At 34.9% G+C, this 14,573-nt stretch overlaps 1 protein-coding gene across 1 annotated transcript; it reads right to left on the minus strand.

The window, feature by feature from the left end:
- Nucleotides 1-2,004: 2,004 nt before the first annotated feature.
- Nucleotides 2,005-6,620, minus strand: LOC135724165 (CD48 antigen-like). The gene is made up of 6 exons (XM_065244473.2): nucleotides 6,281-6,620; nucleotides 4,596-4,913; nucleotides 4,086-4,370; nucleotides 3,491-3,619; nucleotides 3,341-3,387; nucleotides 2,005-2,898 (listed from the first exon to the last, which is right to left on the minus strand). The coding sequence occupies exons 1-6, from the start codon at nucleotides 6,324-6,326 to the stop codon at nucleotides 2,863-2,865; spliced, it is 861 nt and encodes a 286-aa protein (XP_065100545.1). The 5' UTR covers nucleotides 6,327-6,620; the 3' UTR covers nucleotides 2,005-2,862.
- Nucleotides 6,621-14,573: the final 7,953 nt, after the last annotated feature.

A 14,573-nucleotide genomic window follows, 5' to 3' on the forward strand; every position in this document is an offset into this window, starting at 1 on the left:
AACGTTTTTGTGTTGTCACAACGTTAGAGGAATGTTACATTTTACCATTTTTAAACGTTATGACAATGTCATGTTTTAATGTTCACACAATGTTTAAAGCGTAACTAAACCCCTGGTCAGAGCGTGACTCCACCCACTGGCAATATTTGAAAAATGCAAGAAAAGTGGGCAGATCCCAAGGAGATAGAGGAGATGAACTAAGTGTGTGGTGAGATCGTAACAAGGGCATGGTGATCTTGAACCTGCTTACGTCACAAGTCATTTTTTGGACCCACCATCCAATAGGAAAATTCAACTGTAGTAGCCACCGTTCAACCTGAAGAGGGCAGCACTCAGACGTTTTTACACCATATATTGTAGTATTGAAACACTTTATATCGAAATGTCAAAAAACTTACTAAAATCAATGAACAGCACTAATAAAGCCCCATTCTTACAGATAATTAACTAAAAAAAGTTGGTTTAGGGTTTAGTTACTCTTTAAAACAACAAATGTTTATTATATTGACTTGTTTGATGGTTTTGTAAATGATAGAAAAACATTGGATTTTATTATTTAAAACTGTTAGAAAACACTATTTCTGAATGTTCAGTAAATATATTGCTGTAGAAACACAATTCACTTATTAGGTTTAGATGTTGATGTTTTGTTTCATTTTAAGTCACCATTATTGTGATTAGTGTTTGTTTTAGTTGGACTCTCGACTCTTGACTTTTTATTTGGTAGTTTTTTCTCTGATTGTGTTAACTTTGTGTTAATACACCACATTTGTTATGAACATGTTAAGTTAGTAGTGTAATTCTGTGGTAGTTGGTACATAATGGTAAAGAACATCACCTGGTTAATTTACTAATCAAAAGTTTATTTTCTGTCAATGATGTAAATGAGATCCAGCACTTTCACAGCAGTTTGTCATTAAGAAGTTTTAAAAACTTTGGACAAAAAATATCCGCTGAAAAATTGGGATGCACAAACATCAAAAATCAGAGTATGAATCTTTGGATTGCTATGGTTGCAAGTTCTGTTGTCACCAATAAAGTTCAATGGCAACAATGACTATAGTATAACGATGCTTTTGGGAAAAGCACCCTTGTTCATTTCAGAAGACAGGAGACACATGAAAATGTGTGTGTACCACAGTTTTGGCAGAAATCCCAGATGCATTTGGCAGTCGTCCCAGAAATACAAACAGGCTAAATAACAGAATTAGAGCAGCTGTAAAACAGATGTGGGTTTAATTTGCAAGAACTGTAAGAATCAAAATAGAAAACAACAATATCCATTATGACAGGAAGCAATAAAAGCTTCAAGAAGCACTATTGAGGGATTAGGAGTTTCATTAATTCACAAATACTTCTGATAAGGCTGATAAGTCAAAATGTCGCTTTGTACATGATTTGAGAACTATCAATGTTCTTCAGTGTAGTTGAAGATTGGCCAGCTGACGTTCCAAATGCACAAAAGCCATGGAGAAGCTAAAAAAGCTAAGAGAGGAAGCAAAAACTGAGTCAAGAATCTTCTGTCTTTGATTTCTGGAAGATTGGCTGACCTAAATTGCTATAACATATGGCCTTGCACTTTATATTTATCTTTTGCTCTTTTGATGTGTTCTTCCTGTTCTCAGGCCTGCGGGGGCTAGAGCAACAGTCAAGTAGATGGTGTCTGGAATGGTGGAGGCAGAACCCAATTTTCGTTTGTTCGTTACACTATGTTTTTAATCAGTAAGGCAATCAGATTATGATAGTATTTTCTTTTTATTATTATCCAGTTAAAATGGTGTTGGAGGACTGTTGGGAAAATTGTCATAAAAAGCTGTCAAGTTTTGGATGGATGGTCAGTGAGGAAGCACAGAGAATGGGATTAAGTGATTTTAATATTGCCCCTACTGTGGCTAGGTCAGCAATCCTCCCTTGGCTTTTCCCAATGCCTTAGACTGATATACATTTCATTAAAGAAAAGCATAACAATACAAGTGTGTTAGAAAGTTTAAGTGTACAACAATACATAGATCAAAATTTTATTGTGCAGTACAAATATACAATGATAGTTCAAAAGATACAAAATTTAGGAAAACTGCTTGTAGCGGTATTTATAGGCATTAAAATATTTACAAATTCACATTAAAATGGCATTAAGTAATCGTAAGAGTAACCTGTATATTATTATTATTATTATTATTGAAAAGTAGTTCTAGTTTTAAACTTCCTTTCCATTATGCGTTTCACACCCCTTTTCAGTAGGTGGCAGGAGTGCACCTATTATTGTGTTTCATGGTATTACGTATTATTTTATTACGTTTAATGTAATAACGTGTTAAATTATATGATTAAATTTGATACTTTTTCAAGTTACCGTTGTAGAGATCAGTAGTTCTATTCCTGTAGTTAAATAGTGCTCTTGTTAGCTCCTCCCCTACCTGCTGCATATTCAACCGCGAAGCAGAAACGGAGTAGCCCATAGGCTACCGACAGCAAAGAAACGTATTCTATAGGCTAGATTTTTTTAAGACCAACCCCCATGTCTATTTTTAACAGACCGTATGCAGTAAAGCCAAAGCACAATGAAATAAGGAAACTTGATTTCAGAGGTTTACATAGGCTATTGTCCGGTTTCATATTTGTCAACTTTTCAAAATACATTTGGGGCTAAACTCAAAACATTTGGGAAACCCTGGGAAAATAGCATGCCCCCCGACGTTGACGTGTGCCAAAAAAAAAAAACTCTTGCGAAGGCGAGGTGGTCTCATTGGATTCCGCAGTTGCTCTCCACTGACTGCATTAATGAAAAGACTTGCTGACGACACAGCTTAATGCTCTTTTAAAAGAAAAATAATATGGAGGGCAACAAATGGGGTGTATAAATCAATTTTCATCCTGTAGTCCAGGAACTCTGACCTCCTGTAAGAAAACACAGAACCGGTTACAAGGTGAAAAGAAAGGGACTGTTAATCTAAATATGTTATTAAAAATCTTCATACAAAGATGAAATTGGTGCGAAAACGTACTTCACTATAGGGCGTTGAACCCTGTTACATATTTACTTTGATGACAGTCTACCTAATTCTACCCTAAGATATTTGTTTTTTTAATAGCATTATCTGTTTAATTCTCTATACTAATTATATGTATATTGTGCAGTTTGGCACACACACACACACACACACACACACACACACACACACACACACACACACACACACACACACACACACACACACACACACACACACACACACACACACACACACACACACACACACACACACACACACACACACACACACACACACACACACACACACACACACACATGCACACTTACTGACTGACAGTGTCCTACCATAAAATGAAGTATGCGTTTCTTTTTTATTGGCTCTGCTTCTTGATCTGCAAAGTAATACAAATATATGCATTAAAACTATAAACTGAAAAAAAATAAAAGACAAATATTTGACAAAGCTTTGCTTTGACATATTGTTGTAATACTTACTGTCTTGTGCTGTTTGTTGATTTCTGTAATAGTATTCGACAGCTGCTGCTACTGCTCCTACTACAGTTACTGCTACTAGAAATAAGATCACAGGCACCACTGCTTGGCACAACCAGAAAAATCCTGAACCTAGACATCATGAAACACAGATTTGTGTAAGTAAATACATATCTAATACAGTTAACTAAACATCAACTAAACAAACTTCAATACATATCGGTTTATTTAACTAGTGACAGAAGATAAACATGATTGTAGCCAAAGAACCAAAAAACATTATCTATTTTAATCCCACATCCCTAGAAAGGCTTTACTTTTAAAAAATTAAAAGAAACCAATCCCCCTTAGTGTTAATACTCAGAATAATATATCATTAAAACGTGCATGCATACACAGGTGGAAAAAACTATCAAACTACAGTTTTAAGGATACTTCCAAACCTGGCAACATTTAAGCCTTTCATATTGACGATAAAGCAGTAGATTACTACATATCAGTGCCATTTATATATTTATTTTAAACCAGCACTTTACCATAAAGGGCTTTATATGATGTAGTGATTTTATTTCAACTGGCAACATTACTGTTGACTCACCTGAACACTGACAGACATCATTGATGTTGAGATGTTGAGTTTGGTTTGTGATGGTATTGTTGAGTACACAGCTGTATGTGTTTGTATCCTGATATTCAACCTCCAGAGGTAGAGAGAGTCTGATGTTGAGATCAGTGACACTGATGCTGGACAATAAACTGTTTCCTTTGTACCAGGACAGACTCACATCTGTCACATTCAACACTAAACACAATAATGAACAGTTTGAGCTTGATGATGATGAGGAGCTATTGGTACAGGTGATGACAGGACTGGGCAGACGAGCTGAAAAACATAAAAGAGAAAGAAAATGTTTTATTCTAAATGTTGTAATACAGAATCTCTTAAACCTTAACTTCCTGCTTACCATTGTGCACATACTGACATTACACTTTATGTTCTGAGATGCCTTTACTACAGTATCACAAACACATGTCTATATTTTCAGTTTCTCATTGCAAAATACAATAATTGATTATTATAACATGATAGCTTATTCACTTTACCCACCATAGACAGAAACATTAAATCTCTTTTTTGGAGATCCATTGCTGTTGATGATCTCTAGTCGATAAAGTCCAGAGTCTGTGATTGTGATGTTTGTGATGGTGAGAGATCCAGTCTGATTGTCCAGCTTCAGTCTGTCCTTGAAGCTCCCACATGGATCACAGGCATTGTTCTGTGGATAGATTTGAGCTATAGGAATCCCCTGAGGCCCAAAAAACCACTGTATCTGCTGATCTGTCTGTATTTCAGTAAGATTAGTTTCTAGAGTAACAGAATATCCCTCCATCACTGACACTGACTTCACTTCATCTCCAAACACACCTGAAACACATTTAGAAAGTGTTTCCCAATGTTATTATATGCATTAAATATTTCTCTGTAGACTATTCAATACTAAGAGACACTTTTTCATGTTTATTACATACTGTAAGACTCACTGAAGCAAACACCAGGTACCTATATTTTAATTTAGTACTCAACAGTTCTTGTCGTTCATAGCTCTGTTTCTAAACAGACACATGATATGATTGAAGAGGTGGACTGAATGCAGAAGGAAATATTTTAATCATAATGGTGGGTGACGCTCTCTACTCTCAAGCACACAAACCACAACAGACCGGTTACAAAAATGTACAAAGAAAGTTTTCATGACTTTAAATATACACAAACTAATCTCAAGTTTACACAGGTGATTTTGTTCATTAAAACATACTCTAATAAATTTATATTGCAGGGATTTTTGTTTTTACTTCCTCGTAAATAATTTTCATAATGATTAATAAACTTTCTAAATTTGAAGAAAACAGAGCTTATTCTGATCTGTAATGTTTGATCTTTACATCCTTACCAACCACACATAATATTAAAAATTTCATACCCACGTTGTACAACAAATAAATGAAAAAAAAAACTGTTTCACTTACTTTAAAACGAATGCTTAGTTTGTGTTTTATTATTGTTATGAAAACACAACCAAAACTAATAAAATCTTGCTTACATTAAACATAAATTTAATTAAAAACTTATAGGACAGATGACATGAAATGCCCAAATTATAACAGATGAATACAGTTTTTTGGATTGTTCCTTTTTGTTAAAATAAATCCTTAGTTTGTGGTTAGTAGGGGTGTGTGGGGCACAAATTAACGCAGGGTTAATTTTTGTCACAATTTTTTAGAATGTGTGTGCGTGCGTATATATATATGTATTTTTTATTTATTTATTTATTTGGTCAACATTTATTGTGTTTAACGTTCTATATAAATAAAATAACATTGTATAGCCACAAGGTGACGCAGTAATCCACCAATAATTTACGGGAGAATCCCGGGGGAAAAACTGGTGGGTTAAAATGTATGCTAAGTTATATGCTTATATTGCATATGTTGGATGTAAACCTAATCGCATCGAGCTGTCAATAACGTTCAGAGAAACAGATTGTGCGCCATGCGTTTTAATGTCTGCTGTCATTACACAGAGCAGAAAAGCACAAAAAAAGCGTGGATTAGACATTTTTAACTACATTGACAGTCAAATAAGCGTCTTCAAAATGTTTTGCTCATATATTTAAAATGTAGTAATTTGAACTTGAGATTGTACTTGTAAAATATAATGCAAACTCGAGCACTGAAATTAATGTTGAAAGGTAGCCTATCGGTGACTGAAAAACCACAAATTAACTTTCTTACCTTTAACAAAAAACACACAAAGCAGAAGTTTCCTCAGATGTAACATCCTGTGAATCTAATGACAAATGTCCGACAGAAACGCGCTCCTCCACAGCCTCACTTATATTCTGAAGGGGCTTCTCGATTATTATTATGCATACTTGTCTCCTCCTTATCTCTTGTCACAACTGGAGCTAGAGCCGCGTTAATTCTGACGTCATGCACCGCTTCTAGATCCAACCGATCTCAAGTGGATGCATCCGGTTTCCGGGCTGGATACTTGGACGCAGACTCGGGGGAGTTGCATCACGTACTTTTCCAGCCCACCACGCTTTTCAGCGGGACGTCGACCTATCAGACGATTATAAATAAATCAATAGTCAGATATTTTTTTTTTATTTATAAAACAAAATAAGACACATTGATGCAGATTATACTACCCAAGTGTACTGTATATAAAGTGTACCAAACTTAGTAATATAGCCTACAAAAGTAAAACCCATATGCACACTATTGCAGCAATAATATTAATTCACATCATTTATAATGCTACAGTTTATATTTTAAAATACCCAGACATTACAGGTATGCATGGGATAGCCATGGCTGTCAAGGATTCTTGAGGTGCATCCCAAAAGGTGTTCAGATAAACACGAAGGAAGATATTTTGAGGAATGTTTGAAGAATATAATTATTTTATCCTGTGGTAGTGAATGGGGCTCATTATTGGTTTGGTTATAAACATTCCTCAAATTATCTTCCTTTGTGTTCATCAGAACAAAGACATCTCTACCCACACCATTCTCAAATTCACTGTGCCAGAACACTTTTTCCCATAAGCCATCTTCACCATGAGCAGTTATAGTAGCACATTCCATGTCCTCTTCTCTATAAAAAGTAAATAAAGGAAGGGATAAAGGGAATCAAAATTCTTCACCCCTTTCACCTTCATGCATGTTGTTTATGAACAAGTCCCACAGTTTGCTATGAACAAGTCCCACAGTGTGCTAGTTTTTGCAAGTTCCCGCAATTTCATCGCATAAAATTGCATAAATATCCCGCATATTCCATCGCATTTTTTTTTTAAACGTGCCACAAGATCAAGGATTTTTGCCCGCAACAGTAACAAAATACTCTGTGCTTTTCTGGAAGGACTGTTTTACTGTTTGAACTGTTATGAAATTTGTGTCACATTTAACTGGTCGGTGTGCTTCCACTAAACTCTGGACTCTAATGACAAGTAGGTGGACCAAAATATATATCTTTTATCTTGGTGCTGAAACATGGTAATCTAAATCTATGGAGGAGAAGGTAATAAATCGCAGAAATTTGGTAGGCACATTTCTGGTAATAGAGTATAGCGAACGTCCTGTCAGAACATCAGAACTGCAGGCATCGTTCTAAAAACCATGGTTACCATGGGTCCGATGCCCATTCCAACTAAAGTCTGATGCCCATTCCAACTAAAACAGTAAATGATCATGATTTAATTTAAAAGCACTATTAAAATTCTACTTTCTGTTCAAATTTCATGCAAATATCTGATGAAATGAGAAAGTTACAAGCAAAAACTTGTGAATAAGCATTTTCCGTCTATGAACACTTTTCATAGACATCCATATAACTTTTTCTTTTGATTTCTAATATTACAAATATCATAACTTTCTCAATCCTTTAAGTCATGTGATAAATTTTGAGCTTTGTTTTTTTTGTCATTATACATTGCACTGTCAGCATAAATGCTGTGTTGACTTGATGGGAACACAGAACTCAAGAGGGGAACTAAATACATGTAGGTCCGTCACTGGCAATAAAACTAAAATAATGTTCTGGTGACCAAAATCTGAAGAAGAAAAAGAAACAGAAAAAGGTCGATGAGTATAGACAAAGACTTGTCAATGTTTAATGTTCATTTGCCAGTAAATAACACAACATTTAAATCTACAGTAAGTTACTGGCAAACAGCTGGCAGTAATATTGTTATTTTTAAAGAAACATTGTATTTTAACAGTGTATGTAACTTGTTATTATGGCTTACAAGGACCCAGAAACACCACAGCCATAAAAGTCAGGCCATTTTATAATTAAAATACAACACAAATATAAATAAAACATTCTTACATCTATATGTTTATAATGATAATACAGTATTTTTATATTATTCTGTATACCATCTTATAGCACGAGAGCATTTAATATCACATCTTATTTTAAGGAAACAACAACAAACTCATCTGGACTGCTCATACTGCTAGTAGAAAAATACATTTTATTTCCCTTGTTGTTTTTGTTCAGTTATATTTAGCGCTCTGAATGTTTTGATTTGTTCAGATGCATCAGTGCCACATATCTTACAGATTAAAATAGCTAATGGCGAACAGCTGTTTGTAGGCAATTTCCTTTGTCAGGAAATACATTCAGTAAAAATGCCTCTACGGATGGATGACAGTGAGGGGGCTGGCGATGACACATGATTGCTGGCAGAGGTGGCCAAATTTGACCCGTAATGATTTTTTTATTTGGCCCGTTTCTAATTTATTAATTATGTATTTCGAATTAAACATTTTCTAAAATGTAACGTTTTTTTTATTTGTACATTACAAAAATTTAAATTAAAATTAAATGCAAGGAATTCAAGTGAATATTTTTTTTAATGCATGCATAATTGAAGGTTTATAGCATCACGAAACTCAACAAACTTGAGGCTAATAATGTAGAGGTCAAGGCAGAGGCACTCAGATTAAAGTGAATTTAAAAATGATTGGCAAAATTGTTTCATTTTTTACAACAATTTTAAAATAAAACTGCATTACACTGTAAAAAAAATCCGTAGAAATTGCAGCTGGGTTGCCGGTAACTTACCGTAGATTTAAATTTATGTTATTTACTGGCAATATTTTGTTCAAAGTTAAATGAACATTAAACATTTACAAGTCTTTGTCTTTACAGAGTAAAACTAAAAAAACAGCATCAAGCAAAACATTCTGGGAAACAAAATCTGAAGCAAAAAACAGAAAAAGGTTGATGATGATTTCTGGTTCCCAGAATGCTTTGCATGAGGCTGTTATTGTATAGTTTTATTCTGTAAAGATAAAGACTTGTTAATATTTAAAATGTATTTAACTTTGAACAAACTCTTGCCAGTAAATAACATAAATGTAAATCTACGGTAAATTACCGGCAACCCAGCTGCAATAACATTGTAATTTCTACGGATTTTTTTTACAGTGTAGTTATTAGTTATTGCTGGATGAGGAGAATAAGGCCCTCAGTCAGGTTTGATTTTTGTCCCTTGATAGGAAAAAGTGTGGGCACCCCTGATTTAGAGGTTGTGGATAGCTCATTGCAGTGCTCAGACCATACCACACCAATGTGTGTGTTTGTGTGTGTGTGTTCACAGATTTATTACTACAGTAACAGTTTGTAAACCCCCTAAATCTTTTAAGCACCAGCTTTTGGGATTCTACCATTGTTAACTGAGCATGGGTGTCTCAGGGACAATGCGGCTGAGTTGCTTCTGTTAATTTTTTTGTTCAAAATAAAGTAAACTATTTTTGGTCATGCATTTGAAAATTGATTATTTATTCTTCTCATTGTGACCAAATATATTTCCCTAGAGTTAATATTCATAGGAGCTGTGTGGAGTGTTGTTTGTGAGTTGTGCCTACACATGGCGAAATGGTGCTACCCGCCAGTATAAAAGTGTCTTGGTTTATTTTAGTCTGCTTTGAGGAATGTGGCTGTATAATTTGGCCACATATACTGTTTTTTGGGTTACCATTACAAGAGTGTAGCATACTCCTTTTTGTGAAATGCTGTATAAATGATATGGTTTAGTATAATCTGAATTGCCCAAATCTGGTATATTGTTGAAGTTGCCAATGATCAAATTGATTAAAGTGAAATACTTTGCATCAGACGGGACCCCACGTGGTTCCTATCTAGGCAGCATGGGTTCCATGTGGGCATGGGCTTAACATTGGCAATTTATGTGGGTCACACACATATAGGTTAGCCCAAGTGTGGGTGGATTAGGAGTTGTTGCATGCTAGTCTTTCACAATATCATTAACTGATTGTGAATCATTTATCAAAAGCCACTTTAATCTGCAACAGGATGGGCTGCAGTAGCTGGAATAAGGGAGACTTTTTTCCATTTCTTTAAGGGGGGGGGGTTCAATGGTATTTCATGCATTCTGACTTATTAACACAGTTTAAGAGTTGGTTAACAAATACAAAGTGTCAAAAAAGCAGTTGGACGTGTTACTGTGCCGAATGCACTTCGTACAGGTTTCGGAAAATTGTTTTCGAATACAGGTATAGCTGATGTTTATTATCTGAAAGAATCGCTAGAGATGATCTGTCTTTTATAAATCTGATCAAACTAAAGACTCTTCAGGGATATGAAGAACGTAATACTACTCTATGGGTACTCCAGATTGACATCAGTTGCGCTGGACGCTTTAAAAAGCTTGCCGTGCCCATTTCTGGGAAATTTGCCAAAATCATCACCACTTAGGAATCCCATTCATAACAGTCATTTGCCATCTGCTGATCTAAATAATAAAAGCCTTGACTTTTATAAGTTCTTTGCTGACTTGCCGTAATTAAAGATCTATGTTAGCAGAGATTAATTAAAATAGTCTTAAAATGTATTATGTGACTCTCGCAAGAACGTGCATTGTGAGAACCAGATCCGCACAACAATTATGATTTATTGCCTTTGCCCTTTCAAAAATGAGGTGAACTCATAGGGGGTGGCCAGAGTTTATATCCCTTCTGGGTGCCCCACTTTCCATATACGTTTGAAGGACTTTGAAGTATCACCATTGTGGATTTATACACCAACAGACACTTTAAAACAATGGGACTGAATTTCTTATGGACTGTTTTATCTTATATTGAATACTTTAGTTGGTCTGGTTGATTTGTAAGTTCCAAGCGTAAAATGTAAATACACTTTATTTATTTACTTTATTTTATTTTTAAACACTCCTATCATCTCACAAATCTGATCTCATTTAATTAAAGTAACTCAGCTGATATGGATGATCGTTGCAAGTTTACATAGAGGAAAGGTAACATGTTTAATACGATAACGCCTTCTACTGGTCATCCTAAATATAACACTAGCATTTACTACAGTCTAATGGTTTCCATTAAAATACCAAAAGGAACCATTAGCTTTTACCATTAAAACCACTACACTTTAGTGTGTTTTGGGCCATATTTCATTAGAACCAATACATAGAACCAATACATACCATTAGAGACCATCAAAGACCAATACACTGTAGTGTGTTTTGGGCCATATTCCATTAGAACCAATAAAATTCCCAATAAAACCAATAGAATTTCTGTGATGGTGTCTATTGTTTTTTTTAGCAGGACACTCCACTATAGTTTACAGATGTGGTGTGGTGAAAATGTTGATAAATTCAACTTTTTAAATAACTTTCTCTGTCTGTGCTGCTTCACTGTTGATTCTTTACCATACTTCCGTTGCCCAAATACGTGTGCATACGCTGCCACGTCATCATTGTGTACAAACAGTAAAAGGGTCTATAGGTCTGATTGCTCTTTTCAACGACTTCTGTGTAGGTAAAGTGCGCGTAGCCTGCTGCAGTGTGGGTTTTGTAGAAGACCTCATTAAGGGTGCAAAGGGGGCACTGATGAGCACACCTTGGAGTGTTAAAATGACAAATGGGACACCCTACGGACTCGTAGACTAAGCAAGCACACGCAATTTAAGGCAATGAGACTGAAAATCCACATGAAGTGCGTCATTTGGGACAATGGGATTAAGTTATTTTAATATTGTCCCAACTATGGCTAGGTCAGCAATTCCTGCTTGGCTTTTCCCAATGCCTTCGACTGCAGTTAACCTTTTTGAATGGGTTACTATTAAGGAGTGTATGGAGTAATTCTAACTCAAATTTTATTTGTTGAATTTAATTAATTAATTGATATTGCTTGTAATCTGTTGCCACACTTTTATTGAGTAGATATGGCATAATATGTTTTATTGTATAGTGCTAGTTCATTGTCTAGTATACCCAATATTTTTGTTTAAATTTTAATAATTTTTTTAAATTGCAAATTAGAGTTTGTCTTTTTGAATAGGTTAATATTCAGGAGTTTATTAAGTAATCTAACTCAATTTTTATTTGTTGAATGTAATTAATGATATTGCTTGTAATCTGTTGCCACAATTTTATTGAGTAGATATAGGGCATATTATTTTTTTACAGTGTAATACGATTGCTTAAAGAAAAGCATAACAAGTGTGTTAGAAAGTTTAAGTGTACAACAATACATAGATCAAAATGTTATTGTGCAGTACAAATATACAATGATGGTTAAGATAAAAAATTTGGGAAAACAGCTCATATCGGTATATATAGGCATTAAACAAGCATTAAATCATTCACAAATTCACATTAAAGTGGCATCAAGTAAAACAGAAATTAAAGTGATAATACTGAAACAAATACAGAAATTTGGTAGAAGAAATAGAATGAAGGAACAAAAAGGAGACATTTTTACTGCATGAAAAGATGGTTCAGAGAGACGTTTTAGTCATAAGAAATTGTTTATTTAATCAATCCTTACAAAATATTTAAAACACGAAAATGGAAATTGTGATAAAGTGCATTAGCTGAAAATGTAAAAATGTGCTTACAGAATCTGAGGCTTATGAAAGAAACTAGCCCCAGCTAAGACAAACATTAAGAAATATGAAAATAAATGAGTGGACACTTCAGAGAACAGGATCATTTATTAGGACGTAAAACTTCCTTCTGTATACCGTTGCGGAAATTAACATGCTCATCAAATCTAAAATGACATATTCTTGTTAATTGGTTGACTTGCCTTTGTTTTTTCATAATAATCGTGGGGAGAACAATCGTGGCATAGTGGCAGGATCGCACTTGGGCTCTTTAATTATGAAACGAAAGTTAACTGAGGAATTGAAAGTCAGCTAAGAAATTAAAAAGTTGGCTGAGAAAATGAAAGTTTAACTGGTTTAAATCATAACCTTATATAGGAACAATAATCCAGTGTAATATTAATACAGTATATGATCAGGAATATACCCAAACGGAAACTACCAAAATACACATGTCTAGGCAAGGCAAGGCAAAGCAATGCAGTTTATAAAGAGAAAAAACAGACACATGCACGCACGCACGCACACATGCACGCACGCACGCACACACGCACACACACACACACAAAAAAATCAATGATACATAAGAATTTAAAATAACAATTTAAAGAAAATCAATGTGATTTTAATAAAAAACTGTTTAAATGTATGAAAGAGAATAAAACAGTAATAATAAGAGAATTAAAAAAATTAAAATAGTGCATATAAAACATAGTGCAATCAGTTCGGATGTACCATAGTGCTCATTCAGTAAATGCACAGCTAAACAGATGTGTTTTGAGTCTGGATTTGAATGTGATTACTGTTGGAGCACATCTGATGTCCTCTGGAAGCTGCATGGTTTCAGGTGCGACTGGCATAATAGCTAAAAGCCGACCCCCCTTGCTTTGAGTGAACCCTTGGTATTTCTAGCTGATGTGATCCTAATGATCTGAGTGATCTGTTGGGTTTATATTCAATGAGCATATCTGCAATGTATTGAGGTCCTAGTCCACTGAGTGATTTATATACCATTAATAATACTTTAAAATCAATCCTAAATGTAACTGGGAGCCAGTGAAGAGACCTGAGGACTGGTGTGATATGTTCATATTTTCTGGATGAGCTGCCACTGTCTAATGTTTTTTTTTTTTTTTTTTGGAAGGCCAGGTTTCATCCACCCTGCTGGTGATGAAAGCATGCACAAGTTTCTCTAAGTCTTGTCTGGAAACAAAGCATCTAATTCTTGCAATATTTTTGAGATGATAATATGCTGATTTAGTTATTGCTTTGACATGACTACTGAAACTAAGGTCTGACTCCAGAATCCCACCAAAATTCCTGACTTGATTTTTAGTTGTTTGACCCCTAGCGTCAAGGTATGCATTCACCTTAAGAACTTCATCTTTGTTTCCAAACGCAATGACTTCAGTTTTCTCTTTGTTTAACTGAAGAAAGTTTTGGCACATCCAACTGTTAACTTCATCAATGCATTTGCACAGGGAGTTAATGGGGTTGTAGTTGTTAGTCGATAGAGCTTAGTAGATCTGAGTGTTGTCTGCATAACTGTGATGGGCAATTTGGTTCTCTCTCATTATTTGGCTCAGTGGGAGCATATACAGGTTGAACAGGAGTGGTTCAAGAATTGAGCCTTGCGGGACTCCAT

The sequence above is a fragment of the Paramisgurnus dabryanus genome, chromosome 24, assembly GCF_030506205.2.
Source record: "Paramisgurnus dabryanus chromosome 24, PD_genome_1.1, whole genome shotgun sequence".
Classification (NCBI taxonomy): domain Eukaryota; kingdom Metazoa; phylum Chordata; class Actinopteri; order Cypriniformes; family Cobitidae; genus Paramisgurnus; species Paramisgurnus dabryanus.